At 47.6% G+C, this 21,578-nt stretch overlaps 9 protein-coding genes across 9 annotated transcripts; 5 read left to right on the top strand and 4 right to left on the bottom strand.

The window, feature by feature from the left end:
* Nucleotides 1–636: 636 nt before the first annotated feature.
* pdeA (3',5'-cyclic-nucleotide phosphodiesterase PDE1) lies at nt 637–2,427 on the top strand (the record flags this gene model as incomplete). The annotated part of the gene is made up of 3 exons (XM_056649639.1): nt 637–735; nt 932–1,620; nt 1,677–2,427. The coding sequence occupies 3 exons, from the start codon at nt 637–639 to the stop codon at nt 2,425–2,427; spliced, it is 1,539 nt and encodes a 512-aa protein (XP_056496770.1).
* A 298-nt stretch (nt 2,428–2,725) lies between these two features.
* N7469_010733 (amidase) lies at nt 2,726–4,677 on the bottom strand (the record flags this gene model as incomplete). Its single annotated transcript, XM_056649638.1, has 3 exons — nt 2,726–3,849; nt 3,910–4,478; nt 4,550–4,677. The coding sequence occupies 3 exons, from the start codon at nt 4,675–4,677 to the stop codon at nt 2,726–2,728; spliced, it is 1,821 nt and encodes a 606-aa protein (XP_056496769.1).
* Nucleotides 4,678–4,889: 212 nt separating this feature from the next.
* On the bottom strand, nt 4,890–6,444 carry gwt1 (putative GPI anchor biosynthesis protein Gwt1; the record flags this gene model as incomplete). Its single annotated transcript, XM_056649637.1, has 2 exons — nt 4,890–6,284; nt 6,349–6,444. 2 exons carry the CDS (start codon nt 6,442–6,444, stop codon nt 4,890–4,892), a joined length of 1,491 nt encoding a protein of 496 aa, XP_056496768.1.
* Nucleotides 6,445–9,792: 3,348 nt separating this feature from the next.
* N7469_010731 (bZIP transcription factor) lies at nt 9,793–10,915 on the top strand (the record flags this gene model as incomplete). Its single annotated transcript, XM_056649636.1, is given in 2 exon segments — nt 9,793–9,959; nt 9,973–10,915. 2 exon segments carry the CDS (start codon nt 9,793–9,795, stop codon nt 10,913–10,915), a joined length of 1,110 nt encoding a protein of 369 aa, XP_056496767.1.
* A 998-nt stretch (nt 10,916–11,913) lies between these two features.
* N7469_010730 (SIMPL domain-containing protein) lies at nt 11,914–12,657 on the top strand (the record flags this gene model as incomplete). Its single annotated transcript, XM_056649635.1, has 1 exon — nt 11,914–12,657. One exon carries the CDS (start codon nt 11,914–11,916, stop codon nt 12,655–12,657), a length of 744 nt encoding a protein of 247 aa, XP_056496766.1.
* A 110-nt stretch (nt 12,658–12,767) lies between these two features.
* On the bottom strand, nt 12,768–13,188 carry N7469_010729 (Dabb family protein; the record flags this gene model as incomplete). Its single annotated transcript, XM_056649634.1, has 2 exons — nt 12,768–12,861; nt 12,938–13,188. Coding segments are annotated over 2 exons (345 nt in total), but the record flags the coding sequence as incomplete, so codon positions are not given.
* Nucleotides 13,189–13,454: 266 nt separating this feature from the next.
* N7469_010728 (Zn(II)2Cys6 transcription factor domain-containing protein) lies at nt 13,455–15,594 on the top strand (the record flags this gene model as incomplete). Its single annotated transcript, XM_056649633.1, has 3 exons — nt 13,455–13,606; nt 13,663–14,623; nt 14,674–15,594. 3 exons carry the CDS (start codon nt 13,455–13,457, stop codon nt 15,592–15,594), a joined length of 2,034 nt encoding a protein of 677 aa, XP_056496764.1.
* Nucleotides 15,595–15,898: 304 nt separating this feature from the next.
* On the top strand, nt 15,899–16,972 carry N7469_010727 (Ldh family oxidoreductase; the record flags this gene model as incomplete). Its single annotated transcript, XM_056649632.1, has 1 exon — nt 15,899–16,972. One exon carries the CDS (start codon nt 15,899–15,901, stop codon nt 16,970–16,972), a length of 1,074 nt encoding a protein of 357 aa, XP_056496763.1.
* Nucleotides 16,973–18,098: 1,126 nt separating this feature from the next.
* On the bottom strand, nt 18,099–21,357 carry N7469_010726 (putative serine/threonine protein kinase (Kin4); the record flags this gene model as incomplete). The annotated part of the gene is made up of 2 exons (XM_056649631.1): nt 18,099–19,964; nt 20,035–21,357. Coding segments are annotated over 2 exons (3,189 nt in total), but the record flags the coding sequence as incomplete, so codon positions are not given.
* Nucleotides 21,358–21,578: the final 221 nt, after the last annotated feature.

The raw sequence follows: 21,578 nt of genomic DNA, 5'->3' as shown, positions 1-21,578 counted from the left end.
ATTGCCGATCCAATTGGTTTGCGATTCTTGGACTTCGTGTGTTTGTGTGTGTGTGTAGTAGTCTTGTCCCCATCCCTGCACAAGGCGCACCCTTCGTCTCACAAGCTGGGGAAAGGTCCACTCTCGGCGGAGTCACCCCAGGCCCAACCCTTGGGAAGTGAGGATCTTATCTGCATCAACTTTCCTCGTCGGATCTGCGACGTGTTATTACACGCATATTTTTGATCCTGTTCATCACGGAACCACATACCGGGATTTCTACACTACCAGTCTCCCGCTTGACTGAACTTTAATCTTCTCTTCTTCCCTGCATGCGTATCTCAGGATATGCGTTGAGACTAGCTGCATTCTGCAACACATTGACCGGAGGTGCAAATTTGAATTTTGCTTTGCGTTTCCTTTTTCCTTATTTTTTTTTTCTCCGTTTGCCTTTTCTTGGGCGGAGCATTTCGACCTGGGGAAGCTCTTTTTTTCTTTCTCAACCACATCTCATCCGCGAGACAGCTACAACCCGATCCACTCATCTGCCTGGTGAGACAGTCTCGCACTTCAGCTGGTAAAGCTAGGTAACAGACCAGCTCGAGCATATCTCACCGTCCACTTGGGCCTCTCGAGAATCCTGATCCACTCTCGAAAATGCCATTACGGAGGAGAGTGAAACACGATCCTAGATCTAGGCTAGGAAGCAGCGAAGACATGGATGTATCTGACGCTGCCTTTGAAGTAATTGTTCTGGTGAGTAAGCATCATCAGCCTACATACTGCTAGTACATGCAAACATCATCACGTGTCCTTGAGCGTTTCATGAGTCCATGTATGTCACCAATCTTGACCCTGTTTCACGGGATCGAGGAATGTGGATCCAGTTTCGGGTTCTAGCAGATAAAACCTTGTTACCATTCTGATACACGAGTGTGCTAACTCAGCTTAGGGTCCAAATGGAGGGCCTCGGGAAGATAGAGTGACAGGCATGTTGGTACGATCGACATCGACTGACTGGAATCCGGGGTCCGCTGTCGCTGTGGATGCAGGTACTCTTCTTGCTGGAATAGTTCGTCTGCTAAAGAAAGACATTGAAGGAGTTAGAGATGGAAAAATGCAAGATGGTCCTTTTGCTGGCCTTCGACTACCATTTGATTCGGCAGAAGCCAACGGAGCACATGTATTCCGGGAGATAATAGATGCGGTTCTCATTACACATCCTCATTTGGACCACGTTTCGGGACTGGCGATCAATACGCCGATTGTTGAAGCAGGAAATGGCCCTAAGCCTGTGGCTGCTCTTCCATCTGTGATTGCAGCCATCAAAAACCATGTGTTTAACGATGTCATCTGGCCAAATTTATCCGATGAGGACGGCGGTGCTGGTCTACTAACATATAATCGTCTGGTTGAGGGAGGCAACAACAGATTTGGCACAGGAGAAGTGCGAGGCTATATACGAGCTTGTACTGGCATTACGACTAAGTGTCTGACTGTTAGCCACGGAAAATGCAAGCAAAGATATCATACGGAAACGGCGATGCATCACAGGATTAATAGTACTATTTTCGCACCGCACCCGTCCGATCAATTTATGCTACCTTCTCGGGCGATGTCAATGGAACCAAACGAAGCGAGGTAAGTTTACTCTTGGTGCTCGGAAAACATTGTTTCTTGCTAAGTCTAGAGTCTAGCTTCTACTCTCCTGCTCGCTCCCCTCACCTCCCTGCAACCAGAGAACCCGCCATGGCTACCGTTGAGAGCTCAGCATTCTTCCTTCGAGACAGCATGACCGGGAAAGAGATCATCATATTTGGAGATGTTGAACCAGACTCGGTAGCGCTTGAACCACACAATCGACGTGTTTGGCAAACTGCGGCACCAAAAATCGCCCAAGGCAATTTACGCGCAATTTTCATTGAGTGCTCTTATAACGATAGTGTCGACGATGCCTACTTATATGGTCACTTGTGCCCGCGGCATTTAATTGCAGAGTTAAGAGTGCTCGCTAAGCTCGTCATGGAGGCTCGCGAAAAGAAGCCGGACCCGAGCGCAAGTACGTCGGCAGCATCGACAAAGCGCAAATGGGAAAGTACACCCTACGAGGATCGTATGTCATTGAGCCCGCGATCCATCAAACGGACACGCAGTATGGGTGGTAGAACAGACTTGACAAGAGCACGGACAGTCGAGACCCCCGAGTTATATGCAGATGACGATGAGCTTGATGATCTTAGTGCCCCCAGATCATCTCGCTGGGCTAATGCCGATCCTCTTCCGCTGAATGGGCTATCTATTTACATCATCCACATTAAAGAGACCCTAACCGATGGGCCACCTCCCGGATATCAGATCCTGAGTGAATTGCGGCAGCAGGGAGCAGCGTCGTATCTGGGCTGTCAATTCTTTCTTCCAGAGCCGGACAAAGGCATTTACATCTCATGATGGGGGAAATATTCTCCACACACACTCCCTCTTCCTTCACGTTCGATTTTTCTCCTGCACTGAGTTTATTCTTTACTTTTATGGGTTACTGCAAGATCCTTTCCTTATGTTTTGGAGATAGACGGTGCTAAGACATTGGTAAATACGGGGGGGTTTTCTGTTTCATGCAATTATTCGATTAATACCCATTATTATCCGGAGATGATATTGGTCTGAGTTTGCGAGAAATAAACAGTTTTAGACTTCAAATATGGCATCAAAATAGCATAAAGTATTGAACGCATGATATAGACTAGAATCAACTACCAAGTCTTTCCTTCGCAAGAGAGATAACATCTTCCCAAGTAGAATCCTCAGTCGAGGGAACGCGAAGACCTCCATCATTAGGAGCAAAGCCACTGGTATTTGATGACTGAGTTGCAGACGAATCTGACAAAGCTTCTCCATCTCTTGCAAACTCGATCAGATCCTCCTCACTACCCCATTCGCCCATAGCCATAACACCAATAGGCACCTTGCTATCTTCACTATAGCCAGCAGGGCAACTGATGGAAGGGCAGCCAGTGAAATTAGCCAGCCAAACATACTCCATATTCCTCACCGAGGTCTTGCCATCGGATAGGCCGCGAGAGAGGTCCGCCTCTCCGCCATCGATATGCCAGCCAGGAAGAGGAGTAGTTGGAGAGAAGATAGCAAGGCCGGGATATTTCTGGAAGAGATAGGAAAGGTGTGTCATGAGTAAATTGCGTAGACGTTGTGCGGCGAGAAGGTCCTGCGCGGTGATCTGGTACATGCCCAGAGAGACGAGGACCTTGTTTGGAGCCGTTAGATGACGAATTTGCCCGGCCTCCACGCCAGACGCAATTTCCGCCATGATAGTCATTACATGTGCGCGCTGACCTTCTGGGATATATGGAATGGAGATGTCAATGACTTCGTAGCCTTGCTGGCGATAGTGGTCCAGTGCTGCGTCGAAGACAGCACGGACTGGAGGTTCCGCACGGTCAATCCATTCACGCATGATCCCGATTACCTTAGTCCGTTCGCGATCCAAGGGTGCGGGGATAGGCCTAGGGAACTGAGATGAGATTGGATCTTGTGAGGCTGGAGCAGGCACGGCCATAACCCTGTAGGCGAGGAGCAGGTCGTCAATGCTCGAAGCCATGGGTCCAAGAACACCGACAGTTGGGGCCAGGCTCATAGATGGGGCTCCCGATACACGGCCATGGGTAGTCTTCAGTCCCCAGATACCGCAAAATGACGAAGGAATACGAATTGAACCACCGCCATCGGCACCTAATGCAATTGGAACCAATCCTGCAGCAACCGCATATCCAGATCCACCAGAGGAACCTCCGCAGTAGTAGCTCTTGTTGTGCGGATTCCTAGGGGTGCCGAAGTTCGGATTATTGTTGTTGGTATCTGTTTTGATTTAGCCAATGATGTAAGTAGCCCGGGTCTTAGTTCCAGCGATTTTCATACCGAGTCCTAGTTCGTGCATAGTAGATTTTCCAATCACGATAGCTCCTGCATCTAGCCATTGCTGTACACACCAGGAGGTGGCATCACTTCCAGCTTTGAAATCTAATGTGGTTCCTAGCGTCCGTTTATAGCCTTTGATGTGGACTTCGTCCTTAACTGCTACGGGGATACCGTCCAGTGGACCTAGTGACTGTCCTTTTTTATACCGCTCAGAAGAAGCCTCTGCAGCTGCTCGAATAATTTCGACCTGGGACTCAACGAAGGCAGTCGAGTGTTTCCCTGCAGGTTGGATATCACGTCGTACCAAATGAAGCAACGTCTCGATTATCGATGTGGGGGTCACTTCACCCGACAAATACAATTCACGATAGTCAGCAGATGTATAATAGTGGTCTGGGCCCTTTCTCTTTGCAATTGGAGGGACTAGTGGATCGCCGGTGGCAGTATTAGTAGGTATTACGGTTGGATCGTAGCGGCCTGGATATTGATGGAGATGAGGAATATTTCGGACAACGTCGAAGCCAGCATTGCGCCAGAAATGGCTCTGGATGAAACCAATGTTATGTATTCTAACCAGTGGTTCAGATATTAGTCTTCATACCGGTCGATAATTAAAAGGGTTGGGATATTCGGAGCTTACAACGTCGCACCAATTGCCAGAGGCGTGCCACGGAAGACGGGAATGGTTTGAGTCTCATTCTTGTAAGGTACAGACGGCCCCTCACGTGGTGGAGGATAATTGAGGAATGACTGCTCGTTGGAACTCATCTTCGCAGATTGTTATGTAGAGTGACGACTGGAGCTGAAGCTTTCGATCTGCGGGAAGCGGAGTTAACGGGCTGTCTTGGCACGGTGGAAATTAGCCTCGGCCCACGTGGAGACACTGAGAAGCTACTTTCTTGCTACAAGCCGATGTTATTTAGTTAGTATAATGCAAGGAATATCGTGCATGCTATAGCTTTGTAGAATTGATAGTACATCTATAAACGCAACTTGATGTTGGCTTTTTCCATCCCTAATGCAATACCAGTGAGGATCGCCATATAGGCAACCAAAATAATCATAGCTTGCGGTACTTTGACATCTAGCGTTGGAACACTTAGATTCACCACTCCTGTCAATAAGTTTGCAATGAGGAATATTGCGAGGCCGCTGTGATTAAAGGCTCTCAAAATGCGACTTGTGGCAAATGAAGTCCTTTCCCCGTCGTCGTCCTTGCTGGTTGCTCGATGAACCATGGGGAAGAATACAGTCTCAACCAGGCAAAATAAAAGCAACTGTGCACTGTTAAAAGCGGACACCCACAACACGTATGGCATATTCGCAAGGCGACGTGAGACCCGAATGCCAGCGCCATAACCGAATGCATAGGTGGAGTTGAAGAAGAAGAGAGTCGACCAGAAAAGGACCTGTAAGGTCAAACTGACTAGCATTGACTTGCGGGCTTGTTGGGGTGATTTTGATGAGGAAGTTCCTCGGGGGATGATACGAGTTCCGGCACCTCTTCCAGCCAGGAAAATCGCCAAGTACCCGAGGAATGAGAATATGCCCTCGCGGTTCTTGGAAATGAGATCTTCGCCACGCGGAGAGATCAAGATATAAGACTTGAGGTCCGTGGATTCGAGAAGAACTTGATAGAGGATCATAATACTGATTGCCAGCATCTCATAAGAAGGAACCAACACTGTCAGAGAGTCGAAGATTTCCACAAACGGAGGCAGGAAGCCAAGAGTGAAGAAAAAGTTCCAGTGAACTCCATACTCTGTGACATGTTCCGCATAGTCTAAGCCCTTGACACTCCAGAGGCGAATGAGACCGAGTACCAGCAAGGGAATAGAATGCCGGAATGAACCAAGCAGTCTCTGGTAGAACGCAGTTTTAGGAGAACGAGAGTCTTTGCTTTTCAAGAGTGCGCGAGCAGAGACCACACCGGCGGAGAAAACGAAGGAACCAACGCCCATATCCATCAATGAGGTCCCCCAATTCTCAACCTTGGCGAAGCGACGAGGAAATACTCGGAAATCAACGGCGAGAATGGCGACACAAGTAACGATCATCATTGCCGAGCGGTAGGTGGTTAAGAACGGGTGGATAGGTAAGGAATGTGCTTCTTCTCGGGATGCTTCATCTTTGGCATTTTTCTTGCGGGGAGGTTTGGCTTTTTGGGCTGGGCGTAGGGGAGATTGAGTCAAATACAACAGCACCGCAGGGCTGATGAGAAGGATATTTAATAGAAGGGGTGCCGACGAGTAAGCGGTTGTCGCGAATAGGATGGCCAGGACATTGAGGATGAAATCTGTCAAAAGCGCGGCAGGGCCATATGGATTGAAGAATGATAGACGGGATTGTAGCGCAGACCATAAGAGTACCGATGTCTAAGATATGATTATGAGCGATCAAAAATATTCTCCAATGAGATTGGTAAGTTTGGGGTGGTACCGGCGCAACTAATGTGACCGCATTGATATCTCCAATTGTGCTTCCCGAAAGGTTCGAGACGAACGCCTCTTTCCGAGCTTTGTAACTTGGGTCCATCTTGAGATACCAAAACCAGAACCAATTCGACTGACTAAGGGAGACTAACAGTGTTTCTGCAGCTCCTCAGCTCGCGCATTGGGGTGAAATCCAAAGAAACGAAGGTCTTGAGGTCCTTAGAGATTGAAGGAAGTGTGAGCTCGGACGAAACAAACACGGTGGCAATCACCTGATCATCGCCGACTGTAGGCGGGAACGTGGGGAACTCCCACCTATGGATACCGCAATGCCACGCTATGATCATCGTCAGATGAAAGCCCTACTTCTCATGCATTTTCGTTCATCGGTATGCACAAAAAATGGAGATATCACATGATAATCATACAGCCTTTAATTTAGATCCAGCAGATAAAAGCGTCAGCGACGATACGCGGCCCCATCTCATTGCATCAATCATGAAGAGAAAACAAGGCTACCGATTCGAGGCTTGCATGGCTCAGCAAGTACAATTTACATGGCAAGCTTTTACAAGTGATGCGATTGAAGGGAGCATGGACACTTTAGGCTCCGGAAAGGGGACGATCACGATCCGGGGTAACACATGTATGGTTCTTCGCAAGGCTGTCCTTTGAATATTCTTCTCCAAAGGTCCGAACACCCCCTTTTCTATTTCTGGATCTGTATCAGGACTACCATACCATAGTCCGCAACGTACGGCCGCTAAGGTAGGGACCGTCATAGTACGTTGCGGGTCCTGATCCTCGCCTTCTTCTGTGAGTTGAACGCTTGAACTGGGCCATCTGCGCTCTTCTCAGTAGCCAATCGATGTTGAATCCAATCCTCTAAGCTATCTTCTGAGCTTTGTTATCCTATTCAATTAGAGTCAAGCAGAGAGCCCATCCTCGAGCGAATTGTCATCAGTGCTCTTGCCAGGAAAAGAACCGCTAAGCGAGCCCCCAGGTACGCCACGAGTGCGACTGGTTGCATCGTAATCCATTTGTCTACTTCTTTTGATTGGGTTGGCAATACCAACGAATAAGGATCTATTGAAGCTAGACACGATATCCTATTCTTCAGCCTTCTTCAATGTGGACAAGTTCAGGCGGCCACGCCTGTGCAGCCTCCGTCCGTGGCTGGACTACGACATAAGGTCAATCCAATAGTCAAATTGATCAAGCGAAATGATTTTAATTATATATATAAGAACAAAACAGAGAACATCATTGGGCGGTGATGACTTAGGTCGCAAGGAGTAGTGATAATATTAGTCGCCGTTGAGTACTAGCGTGCAACCCTGCATGGTAATATTTCTTTCGGCAACTGAGCGAAGTGAACGGACTGTTCAACAGGAAATCTTGGAGAGCAGTTGCTGGGTATATGGAATTGAAACTCTTTCGAGTTCTGATTTGGAGTTATTGGATAGAATTTCCCAGTGGTGTGGGAAAAATGACTTCTTGATGGAGGCGTACTGGTATTCCATCGCGCTTTTTGCAGAAATCCAACATCCTGCCGACAGTATTGTGACTGCGTCTATACCATTTGACTGAAATGTCGATTCTTATTGCAGTATGCCATTGCCGCCGATCATGACTGCGTATATCATAGAGCTAATCGGGATAGAACTCTGACTAGCCAGTTTCAATCACTAGTGTCGGTAATGGAGATTTGTATCCGTCGCAAACAACCATCTCTGTTGTGTCTTTGGACCTCTGTAGGGTTCTCAAAATTAATTACAAGAAATCGAGAAATATTGAGTGAACTTACTGGTGCCACCTTGTATGCTCGAAATGACTCAATGCTTCAAGCATAAAGTTTGAGGTCCAACATATCTCGTTGAAAACGTGTTACTATCGACGAAACCTTTCGTTTCGTCGATAATGAATGTGTACTTGGAAGTATACATTCAGTATGTAAGCGAGCACAATATCAACAAAATGAAAGACCAAATAAAAGGAAAAATGGGACAAAGCAGGAGAAATTAGAAGTATTGGACAGAAGTAGCGAAAGACTGAATTAGGGATACTGTTTATTTCTGGCATGGTGAGACCAGGCAATAAGTTTAGTTTATATTGTTCTATGCTTCTATCCTTTTGTTCTGGTCTCTGTTCTCTCTTCTATTGATTTTTATAGAATATTCACGATAAAATCCGCTCTCTGGTGGATTTGATCTTTGCATTGTTCTTTATATCGTGACACAGTAAAGAATGAAGGCCGTGCAGATGTGGCCGTCAGTATTTTTCTACTGTTAGGTTACAATATAGATTGTAGCAGTATAAAATCTTGTATACTAGTAGATATTACCGGAAACAAATCTTATTGTTCATACATGTTGACTTGAATCTACCTCAGAGATTCAATCGTCAGCCAAGACAACAGTACGCTCTGTTCTATTCTGGGGCCAAAATATATATAAAAAAGAGGAAGAAAGATTCAGAACATCTCCACAATACTCAAAGACGTCGGAGTCGTCAATTGGTTTCGGGTACCGGAGACGAAGGCGGAGCATCCGAGGAAAGTGAGGGTCTCGAATTTACGATTATGGGGGCCAATCCGGCAGAGAAAGCAGGATTAAACGATCCCACTTACTTGGGCGGGTGCTAAAGCCGCCAGCCTTGCGTGACAGTCATCGTTTTAACTTCTGAATTCCCTGGCAGAGGAACTATTGCCGGTAGAGCAGAGTATCCAGCCCCCACCCGTGCTTGCCGAAGAATCGAGCAAGTTGTCTGTGTTCATCTATCAAATTCTGAGTCAAGTTTGATGTCTTGTATCAGATATAAACTTGAAAAGGCAGACAAGCAGAAGAGCCGCCTCCGACTTAAGGTTGTATGGGTCTAGTAATTAGCTTATCGAATTCCTTCTATCTCCTCATGGTAGGCATGTCAGCTGCAGATTCAACAAAAGGGAGTCGCCTGGACCCGTACGGATAACGCTGATAAGATGCTATGTTCATAGCTTCTGTATGCGTACCCACATAGTTCGTATGGGATTGCACCTCTAATTGGCCGCTAATCTTGCATTCAGTCAGTGGGCTCGTAGTATAAGTGGAAGTGACAATCTGCTTACAGCATGGCCTAATACTAATGCCGATCCGGAGAAAGGTACATACAGAGCCCGAACAGACTCATTGTGGTGGCAGGATGACCTTATTTAAGGCACTTGATCCCCTGCAGACCGCTGCTAATGAGACCGCCTAGACTGAAATCCCGCGTCCTTCGCCCCCAGTAGCTCCAAAATCCTTTCATTTTAGTTACCCCAGTCGAGATTCTGCCATTTATCCCAGGCTATCTGCTTCTTTTCGCCATAGCATAGCTCCCGCTGCTATTCGGCCCGGTGTGGATTGAAGGAACACGCGTACGAAGCCAGCCATCAATACACACGACATACTCCCAATTTATAGGCTTTGCCTTTATGTTGGACCTTATCTCTCCAGTGGCCACTAGCGTATGCATGGTCCCCAACGGCGCTTTTTTTGCACGAGACGACTGGGTCAAAAAAGGCCGGGCTACCGTTAACTGTTTTGAGCCCAGCCTTGCGGCCCCAACATCCAAGCGTGTCATGAGCAGCCAAGAGGGGGGGTCCATCATCCAGAAGGCGCGAGTCTCGTTCGGGGACACGAAGAGTCACTGCTCTTTCTGCCGAGCAGTTGGAACGAAAACGTGCAAATGACCGTGAAGCCCAACGATCCATTCGACAACGCACGAAAGAGCACATCGAGCAACTCGAGGCACAGGTTTCGCTCTTGCAAGCCCGAATTACGGAGATGCAGTCCCGGAGTGATCAATTGCAGGAAATACTTCAACGGAACGCTGCTCTGGAAGATGAGGTCGATCGCTTGAAGCGCCAGCTGGCTTATCAAGGCCATCATGAGATACCAACCAATGGTGATCAAGCTTTCCCTCATCAAACTGAGTGGATTATCAATGAAGGGATAGGGCGCGCAGTGTCGAATATTGCGACTTCTGGGACGGCTGTCCCGTCTTCTCAGTTTTCTGGGGGTCCTCACCCATCACCTGCGAGGCTTTCACGAACAACGGCGGCGGCAACGGTATCGAGTCAATCGCCGCATCTTCAAAATTGGCAACAATATACAACCACAAGGCCATCCCTGGGTGAAGCCTCTCAAACTGGGTTTTCGGGACGGATAGAGCCATACATGATCAATGGACGTATGCAGCAGGGAGCACGCTTAACACCCCCGCCATCAATCGCAGTTGCGACGCCGCAAGCGAGATTCCATGGCAGGGCATCCCGCAATCAAGGATCAGATGGTACATCGTTCCAACAGGTGTATTCGATGGACCAGAGCCAAAGACAACGTCCGGATAACCTCCAGTTATCCCCACATTCATCAATAGATCATGTTGCCTCCTCTTTCCTTCCTTCCCAAAGGCGTCAAGGCTTGTCTGTGCCCAGCGTCAATGATCCAGCCCAGTCAACACCAAATCCATCCTACCGGACATCTGCGCCGCCGTACCATAGTCCGCTGCCAGGTCAGAGGGATCAGCCCTACCTTTATCCTTGGGAACAATAGTCCTGGGCGGCACTCCTTCCTGGCCATAGAGAAGAATCCTGAATCAATACATTGCCTCATCCATCCTTTCTCGAGCCATTTGGGACTAATCAAATAGGATGATGGGACTGTGAGGAGGAGAGAAATGAACGAGGAGGAAGGGGGATGAAATGTTCGAAAGTCAATTCCAGTCTCACGTCACACCAACCCTGTGCTTAATTGAAAGCGGTGACTTATAATATTCTCACGGCCCTTGCAGTCTGCTTTAAATTTGTCAATCATTCAGAGCAAACAGAACAGATTGCAATTGTGATATGAAGATTTAAAATCTTCAAGCTGTGATTTCACAAGGTTTAAACGAAAGAGATGGAATATACCTATATTAGGTATACCCGCACCACACAACACCAAAATCCCAGTGGAGCATGTGGGTCATTCCTGAATGTTACTTCAAATCACAGAAGACCACAATCGTCTATTGCTACGAGCTATGTCTACTAGATATACTACTAGTAGTACCTCGGTGTCTTGAACCTCAGGAAGTACTACCAAATATTAAAGGCCAGGAAACAAAAGAATGTGAATGGGGTTTGAAGGGAGAATTTGAAGATTAATTTTGGGTAGATACATCCATGAATTCTTGTACAAATTCTATATTTCCCACTAACTGCACTAAGTAGTGAGAAATATGGCAAATGATAAAGAGTTATCATGGTTTCAACCTGGAAGGTATTGTCTAACTATTTGATCAAATTTTGATATTCGGAAACAAAGAACCTGAAGATAGACGACAATAGATATTAATTAATTAGTATATGACTTCATTTTCCTTTTCTTATTTACTGCTGAAGTGTGGGTGCGTTACATATATAGTGGCAACCTTCGGAGGGCTGTGCTGCGGTGGAGCACCTCTGAATGTTGCCTGCAGGGCTTGGCTTTTAGTTATAAAAACCCCAGACACGAACGTATGAAAGACAATCCTTTCAATCATTGAATCTAACACAAGTCTCACTGACAAAATGGAGCCTCTCAAGATCAGAGTGAACGGCGAATCATCCATTACGCGTTTGGCCGAGCAGGGTCTCCTTCGACTCGCCGTGGAATCAGAGGGGCCCAAATTAGACACTGTGTCTAAGGAGGTAGTTTCAAGGTCTAATGAGCTCACTGGTCTTTTCTCGAAGCTATCTCCCAAAACTCCAGAAGGCACAGCTACTGCAGACGCTGCAGTAACCAAAGTTGCCTCGACATTTCTCAGCACTCGAAACTACATCCCACGCGACAGGGATGGCAACGCATTGCCCAAGGTGTACAAAGCCTCGATGTCTCTGAGTATCGTCTTTCAGGATCTCACCAAGCTCAGCGAGGTTGTCGGGCAGATCCTGTCCTACTCTAATGTGGAAATTACTTCAATCGACTGGAGTCTGAGCGAAGCCACGGAAAAAGCTCTAGGCTCGCAGGTACGCAAAGAGGCTGTTCGCGATGCAGTTGCTAAAGCCCAGGATTATTCCTCTGAGGTCGGACGAGAAGTCTACGCCGTGGATATTATGGACGGCGGTCAAAATACTACTATGCAACATGCACCAGTGGGGAGATCACTTTTTGCGTCTGCGCCTGCAAGAAATTCGCAATTCGGTGGAGGACTGTTTGGTGGAAGTCCTGGATCTGGGAATCCTGAGCCATCAGAGGCATTGAGTCTCAGTCCTCAAGATATCAAACTCACGAGCTCGGTACATGTTGAATTCCAGTCATATCCAGGAAAGTGAAGGCCTACTGGGCTCAACCCGCTACCGCTGGGTATTCTGCATGAGCCGTAATCTCATTCATTATGTGATATCCAATTCATTAGTCTTAATAATTTGAAGTAAAACCTAATCTAAAACCCAAGCAGAGGTTCATCTTCCGAATCTACTTCAAAATCAAATCGAACCAGATCTTCCCTGTAAGGAATAAAGTACGCGTGCGTGACCCTTTAACAGAAAATTAGCCTCATTCTTCTGCATTTGTAGTAGCGCATCGTTGCTGATGTAGTTCAAGGATATGTACCTTTCATGTTCACTGCTCGCTTGGTATGCAGCGAGCGCTGCTCGATCTTCATGGTAGCTTACAAGTGCATACTGGAAACCCTTGCTCTTCTCCGCAGGCTCAGTAATAGACGGACCACCAACAATTAGTCTCTGGCTCTTGACGCAAGATAGTGATTTGAGAGTTTTTATTTGCGTAAGAAATTCGTCTCGGATAGCAGCCGATGTATCTGCCCGAAACTTGAACAGGACTATCCGCAGGTCAATATTTGTTCTAAATCTGGGAGTATCCTTACGAACCAATATGGCAGATCGTCATTTTCGTAAAATCAAATGTGATTCAAATATACAATTCGAAAGTATCGATTAAGGTCGGGTGCGATGGCGCATTTATGGACACCAGGCGGCGGATCGCATCCGTTGGGGGTCGGCGACAATCCGCGGGCGTTGTGGCGGTAGTCGGCGGAAGCTCTCCGCACATTTCTTCCACGACAGGATGAAATCCTGTCATCACTCCTAAGAGCATCGATAGTTCGAAAATGGACTCGCCGCGTCGCAATCGGAGCCGCGCTGCTTGCCGGAGATGTCAACGTCGAAAAATCAAATGTGATGGGGCCTTGCCCCAATGTGCGTCTTGTAAGAAGGCGAATGCGGCTTGCGTGAATGACGGGAAACAAGAGGTTAATCGATCGTGAGTTGATTCAAATCTTCTATACTTCAGAATCTATATTCATAATTATCAACTAGTTATATTGCCAATTTACAAAGACGAGTCCAGTGGCTTGAGTCCCTAGTCCGTGAGCAGGGCACAAGTATAGAAGAAGATGGACCGACGGCAGCGGATCCGTCGCGGTCTGAGCCACCACTGGAAGAAGTCCATATCACAAGCTCTGTGACCTCAAATGCTCATCAAGAAGAGACACAAATACATCCGGAAGATCATCACAACCCCCGCGCATCAAGACAAGCTCATGAGATAGGTCTCGTCTCATTGTCCTCTGGGGGAGAGCCAAGGTACATAGGACCCTCGAGTGGCTATTTCCTCGCAAATCTCATCTTCTCAAGTGCTGGCCGACGAATGGGTCCAGCAAGACAAGAAGGTAGTATCCGTGAACCTATCTCATTATCGACTGAGCTCTTCAACAGCCCTGCTCCTTTGCCAAACAGAAAAGAAGATGCTATCGAGCTATCTTCAAGATACTTCTCTTCTGTTCATCTCATTTATCCGTTCCTACATGAACAATCTCATATGAGAAAACTGGAACAATTATATAATGACGCAGATCCTGATCCATCGAGCGCTTTTCATGTATACATGGTGTTAGCTATAGCAGCTTCGGACCTGTCCCGACGTTTCAAGCTTCGATTGCCTGCAGAAGGATACTATACCACAGCTACGGGATACTTCGAGGGAGCATGTGCTGATGGCTCGTTGGAAGGACTACAGAGCTCTCTGCTTCTCATGGTATACGCCCTTCACAATCCATCCTGTGGAATCAATATATGGAGCCTCAACTATCAATGTCTGGGAGCATTGATTGACCTTGGGCTTCAGCGTGATGTGAGAGTCAATTCAAACTTCTCGATTTCTTTCTTGGACCAGGAGATGCGGACTCGGATTTTCTGGGTAGTTTATACCTTTGATCGAACTTTGGGTACGATGATGGGTCGACCGATTGGAGTTCGAGATGAGGCATGCGAGCTTCGGGTAAGCGAAATAATAAATGAAGAAGCAATGTTCGTGCTGATGAAATTTAGTTTCCGTCAGATGTCGCCGATAAATATCTCGGCGAGTTCGCTGTCGAGGAAAGATCTCGCCAAAGTCCACCTTCCCATATGACATATTCTATCCACCTTTTCAAGCTAGCACGAATGAATTCTGAGATCAAATATGTAATGCATAGCATTTGCAGAGATCCACCGAGATACGCGTACCCTCCCGTGGCCGATATTTACCAATGGCAGAAAGACATGATAAACAGTCTCCAGTCATGGCAACTTGAAATCCCAAAGGCGATAGGAATGGACCGAATCGCTAAAATCTGTGAAACTAAATACCATGAGATGATGATTTTGATTCTACGGCCAAGCCCAGGCATCCCAGAGCCTTCGGACGAGATGCTTGAGAAATGCTCTCAGCATGCAATTGAGCTTCTTCGTGGGTTTGGAGAGCTATATCGACAAGAAGCGTTGCTATATAGCAGATTGATCGTGCACTCGATTTTTCTGAGTACTCTTATCATGCTGCATAGTATATGGAGATTACCACAAATCGCATCACAGGTTCACATTAACGATGTGGTGGCTGACACGGGCATTAGCCTGAATATTCTCAGCAGTATTGGAGAGTACTGGACGGAAGCCAAACGTGCCCGTGATTGTATCCATGAAATATCAGGGACTACTATCCAGCGCTTACTTAAAATGCGAAGTCTTGATAGGTCTCCACAGGCAACCAGGAACCAGTTGCAGCATGGAGCCCAGGAACAGCATGCAAACGTGACGGCCGAAGAAATACCAAGGGCCATTGATTCAGCCATTGGTATCACTCCTTCGATGGTGTCTCTTGGAGATGAATTTGATTTGGGTATGGATAACACAAGCTGGTTGAACGAGATAGATTTTACAGGAGCACCGGATTTTGACAGTCTGATGTGGGAGGTTTTCAACAATAATTAAAAGTATATTCAAGCAATGGAAAGGAATGCCTCGGACATATTGAAAATGATTAAATAAACAGTAAAAGTTCCACATACTGCATTTATATTTCAAATACCACCATGTATTTTGTTGTTGGAAGTCTACTTCCCACCGAATCCCCGGCATTGCTCCGTCAAGCGGGAGACATCCGCTTCCCCAACTTTCCCCCACGCTTTAAAAAGCAACCCCAACATCTCTTCGAAATGAAAGAAAACGCCAAGTTCAACACCAATAGTCAAATCAAACAAAGGATTTCAATATTCTGTCCAAAAATCCACCCATAATGACCAACGAAGTCCAACAACTACACCTAATAAATCACAAGGACCTCCAATCCTTCGTGGAACAAATCCTCATCGGCAACGGCACCCCAGCTGAAAGCGCCACTATCGTCGCAAAATGTCTAGTCAGCGCTGACCTACGCGGAGTCGATACTCATGGAAGTAATCGAATTCCAAGTTACATGGAACGAATCCGGCAACAAGCTCTAAACGCGTCTGCAACACCTACACTCCGACAAATAACGCCCGTAGTCGCACAAATCGATGGACAGAATGGATTTGGATTCGTAGCCGCGTACCAGGGTATGAATCGAGCCATTGAGATGGCTAAAGATTTTGGTATGGGTATGGTTTCAATTAAGCATTCGAATCATTTCGGGATGTCAGCGTGGTTGGTTAAACAGGCGTTGGATGCAGGGATGATGTCGCTTGTTTTTACGAACTCTTCACCTGCTCTTCCTGTTTGGGGTGGGAAAGAGAAACTTATGGGTGTTTCACCAATTGCTTGTGGTGCACCTTCTGGAAATGATGCACGGCCGTTCATTCTTGATATGGCGCCTTCTATTGCGGCGCGAGGGAAGATCTATAAGGCTTTGAGGAGGGGAGAGAAAATCCCTACAGATTGGGCTCTTGATAAGGATGGAAATCGGACTGATGATCCCGCTAAAGCGCTGGAAGGGGTGATGCTGCCCATGGGAGGACCGAAGGGATCTGCATTGTCGATTATGATGGATGTCTTCTCTGGGGTGTTTTCTGGAGCTGCTTTTGCGGGTCATGTTACGAATCCTTATGATCCGTCAAAACCTGCAGATGTAGGTCATTTCTTGGTGGCTATTCGACCGGATTTGTTTATGACTATGGATGAGTTCAAGGAGAGGATGGATTATCTTTACAAGCGGGTCACTGAATCGGAAAAGATGGCTGGTGTGGATCAGATCTATTTCCCTGGCGAGATTGAGATGATCGTGGAGGAGAAAAGACTTGCAGAAGGAATTCCTTTTGCGGATGCAGAAATTGCGAGCTTGAATAAGGAAGCCGATTTGGTGAAGGTTGGTCATTTGAAGATCCAGTCATGAATAGTTACAGAGTTCTTTAAAATTCCTTGCAAGGTCGAAGATGTATTACTATGAGAACTCGAAAGTTATTGAGGTCGACGAATCTATCTTGAATTTCCTGATTGGCAGCCAGAATACTATCACTAAAGTCAACAATACACCAGTATATCACTACCTAGTGATAGGTAGTGAACTACTGCCCAGTATAATGTGCTAGTAGTATTGTTGATCTCACTGCCAATGTTCGAATAGCCTGTGACACTGGCATGCGGACATTGTGTTCACACTCTTATAACTAGGGCTTACTAGCATCTGTACGTAGAAATGGACACACACTCTTGGTAAATCAAATTATCAATTGCCATTGATAGTCCACTATAAATGGCCACTTATAAATCCATGTGCGAGGTAGTAATCAGTGAACTATAAAACAAGCCACAAAACTACCGAGAGCCAGCAGAAACCACATACAGTCGCTCGCAGATATAAAGATGTCACCGAAAGAACAAGGGCAACAATACTAGTACAGTAAAGGGGAATGCATTGGCAGAGAGCGAAAAAAAAAAATAGTGCCTGAAAAACTCGATTATCGTTCAATGGAACCTCCCGTATAAGACAGAGAGTACGATGGCAAAAGAGAAACGCAGGGATTTGCAATGATGGGAGACGTAAAAAGATCTCTGAACAAGAACACAGTGCTGGTCCCGCTTTACAGCCAGAGGTAATAATGACAGGAGAAAGGAAACATTCAGTCACAAAGAATATAAGAGGAGAAAGATAAGAATAAGAAACATTAGGCAAAGGGGCAAAGGAAAAAGGAAAATGTATTCTAACAAAGGAAATAAACATGCTAGAGATTAATCAAACACTTGGCGGATGGGAAAAGAAATTTCGCTTCATCCACAGAATGAGGAGAACAAAGCAGGGTATCACATGGGTATCCAAACAACCTCACTGCTCTTTTTTCGGTTTAAGAGAGTATGGAGCACCAGCACAGAATCGGATCGGTCTTTGCCTTGTGGGATTGAAGCAGTTTAGAGAGCCGACTGCTAGTTCCATAAGAGTGTTTCAACAGCCGCTCTCAAAGCGAGAGCAAGTTGAGATGCCTGTCATTCATTTGGTTCCGAGCTTGGATCAGTCAAGGCAATCACCTTTCTTCAGCACCAGCTCGAGACTTAGCACGTCTTCGGAAAAAGTCCATCACTTTGCGGGCCGCGCCTGAACTACCAGAGTGATGTGAGAGATCCCGCTCATACTCATAAGCATCGGCAAATTTGCGGTTGTTCTTTTGTAGAACGTTTGGTCCACGACCAGACCGGCCAGCTTGCATGGATGCCCGTGGGAAACTATCATAGGTGCCGTTATAGTCATCGTAATAGTTAGGCTTGGATGAATAGGTGTAGTGATTGCCGGCATACTGGTCATCATTCTGGTAGACCTGTTCGGAGGAAATGGCACCAAAAGAATCTTGTGTTTGGTCGAATCGGGACCCAAGCTCGGCGAATTGTTGGTCGATCTGAGCTTCATAGCTCAGGTGCTCATTTTCTTGGGGTTGCTGAGGTTGCTCATGGACCTCATCTGATGGCCCTTCGTTGACAACGCCCATGGCATCCTGTGTGCCGTAACTTGTGGCCCGAGGACGACTTGGAACCGGACCAGTAGCTGGACGTTGTGGATCGCGACTATCGACAGGACGGGGATTTTGTGAGGTCTCTTCAGGGGTTTGAGCTCGACCAGAGAAGCCGCGGAGGGAGAAAGATGGAGGCAGAAGGGAAAATCGACGTGGACGGCCTTCACCAGCGGCTTCACTTGCCTTTCTATTATGGCCATATTGCATAGATCGACGGGAATCCATCGAAACACGAGAATCCTCCCGAGGGAGGGTCTCTTTCATGCTAGTAGGGGGATACCGCTTGTTCTGTCGAGAACGAGCAGCATTGTTTTGTGAATTGCGGCCACCCAGAATGGAACCAGTACGTCCAAAGAGTTTTTCACCGAGGCTCGAAACAGTGTTAGAACGCTTGTGACCCTTAGGGGGCTCTTGGCGAGGTGTAGGATTAAAGGTAGAGGGAAGTTGCTGTGTGCTGAGACGGCCAATTGAGGTAGTCGATGCCTGTGCAGGATTCTGGCCAAGTGCGGAATGTCGGCTCTTTGGCTGTGCAAGACGGCCTTCCGTGTTTGCTGCAGTTACAGTAGGAGCTACCGGCTGTCCATAGGAGCCCCGAGAAGGAAGACGACCGGCATTGAAGGAGGCCATGGAGCCGCCTGTCGTTGGTCGTGCATTCGAGGGTACCACGGCGGTAGTTATCGTACCAGTCATGGCCGCATTGTCCGAAGTTGATCGAGGGAAATGTCCAGGCAAAGGTTTGTCGTAATTTACAGGCGGCTTTCCCTTCCCCTTGGCGGGAGCTGATTCGGCTGACTTCTCTGGTACTGGAGGTCCTTGCTCTTCTTTTTGAATCGAACCACGAGAGCGCGACTCGGTCTCCCCTGGGTATTCTCCTCGTACAGTTTGGGACTGCGGAGCGACGTATTCGACTTGTACTGTTCTTCGTTTGGCATCACGAGAGGTCTTGGACTTTTCACTGGGTGATTCTTGTGACACATCTCCAGCGTGGTGGTTGAGACCCCCGACGGCCGGCACGGGACTTTGATGCGCCTTTGGTGGCTCGCGCACCGAGGCACTGCGGGCGAGAGGGGGCGCTTCCGGCTGAGACTCTGCTGGTATTGTTGTATTGGCGATATCAGCAACATTTGTGGTGCTGCTGGTGATGTGAGAAACAATGTGCGAGTACTCGTTCAGCCAGCTGTGACGAGCCACTTCGAACAGATCTGCACGTTTGCGAGGATCGGGAACCAGTATGCGTCTGAGGAGATCGCGAGCGTGGGGTGTGACATATTCCGGGAATGTTAAAGGGGTGGTGACAATGTATTTGTACAGCAGGTTAATGTTATCTCCGTCGGGATTCGCTGGGTCGTCGTCGAAGGGCAAGTATCCGGCCAGCATTGCATACTAGATGGACGCCATGTATTAGTATTTTCTGATGGGCTTATAACACCAAGAACGGATTTAGTGAACGTACCAGAATGACACCGCAACTCCACACATCTACCTTGCGCCCAGTGTACAGGGAGTCGCTAACAACCAGTTCCGGGGCAGCGTAACAGGGACTACCGCAGCTTGTTTGCATCAGATCGCCGCGTCGGAGTCCAGTAGGACCTGTCTTGTCCAATCTCTTTCGCTTGACATATTCTTTGTTGGTTAGATTGTACTCAATCTCTTCATCCAATGGATCATTCGCGTCGAAAGTGTTGGCAAATCCGAAATCAGTAATGATGATATTGCGGTTTCGATCCAGTAACAAGTTTTCCAATTTGAGGTCTCTGTGCACAATACCCTTTTTATGCAGATAGCCAACGCCAGAAACAAGCTGTGCGAATAGACGACGGGCAGAATTGTCCTTCAGATAGCGGTTGTTCAGGATATAGTCAAACAGTTCACCCCCCGATGCGTATTCCATGATGATACCGATATGACGGTCGGTTTCCACCATTTCGTGCAGACGCACAATATTGGGGTGAGCGAGGTCACGCAGAATTGAAATTTCTCGGTAGATTTTTGGTAACCGGGTTGGATTCGACCCAAGTGTTTCTCGACGGATGAGCTTTATAGCCACTTGAATGCTGCCGTCTCTCTTCCATCCAAGCTTGACCTTTCCGAATTCACCCTCGCCGAGAGTCTGGCCGAGAATATAATGGCCGAAAGTGGTCTCCTTGCGCTTAATTGTGTTGCCATTGTTGCTGTAATCGTGGCGACTGCGGTGCCCGGTTCGAGTACCATCTTCGGGGGCATCGTTCGGAAAGCTCGCAGCAACGTCTGCAGGTACAGCTGCTGCCGGGGGCGTGCTGCCCACCTGTCGCACTTGTTCTCTTGCTCGGTCTACAACGGGGTCGCTGACCTGCACTGAGTTAATCACAGCACTGGACTCCTTCACTAAAGGTGGTCCTTGTGTGTTTTCCGCATCGAGTTCCATCTGGGGATCAGGAGGAATGGGGCCGACTACTTTCGACTTGCTATAATCCCGAGTCGTCTCTTCGAGGGGATCCGGGCGACGGGATCGACTTTTGCCATTGCGGTCGTCACGCGATCGATCTCGATTTTCCTTGCGATCGCTTCGACTCTTGCCCTCTCGTGATGTCTTCTCTCTTGATGAACTATTGGGGCTGCGGCGACTGTGATGCGTAGATGAAACCCTCGGGGGTGGAACCGGTGGTGAGCCTAGCATATCGGGATAATTGCTGCGCACATTCTTCTGAGCCTGAGAAGAAGCCGTCTGGTTTGATACTGGGGAGTCATGGGCGGAGAGTGGCAGAGCCGACTGGTGGGAAGTGCTCATAGCCGAAGAAGCTGATCGGGTCCGGCCTCAGAAATGGCTGCTGGACAAGAGATTAGCAATTGCGGTCGCAAATGCTTGTGCGAGATGTTCGTTTCAAGGATTGTGTCGGATAAGCGCGGGGAGGGGGATCAAGGAATAGGTCTTTTTTGCACTGCGGCCGCCAGCATACCTTCTGTTCAATGCGCAGAGAGTCCGGCGAGACTTTCTGGCTGTGTGACGGACCGCGACAC

This window comes from Penicillium citrinum, assembly GCF_028827155.1.
Source record: "Penicillium citrinum strain IBT 23319 chromosome Unknown utg000009l:1.0-4274883.0:1.0-4276374.0, whole genome shotgun sequence".
Lineage (NCBI taxonomy): Eukaryota > Fungi > Ascomycota > Eurotiomycetes > Eurotiales > Aspergillaceae > Penicillium > Penicillium citrinum.
This window is presented reverse-complemented; position numbering and strand designations above follow the sequence as displayed.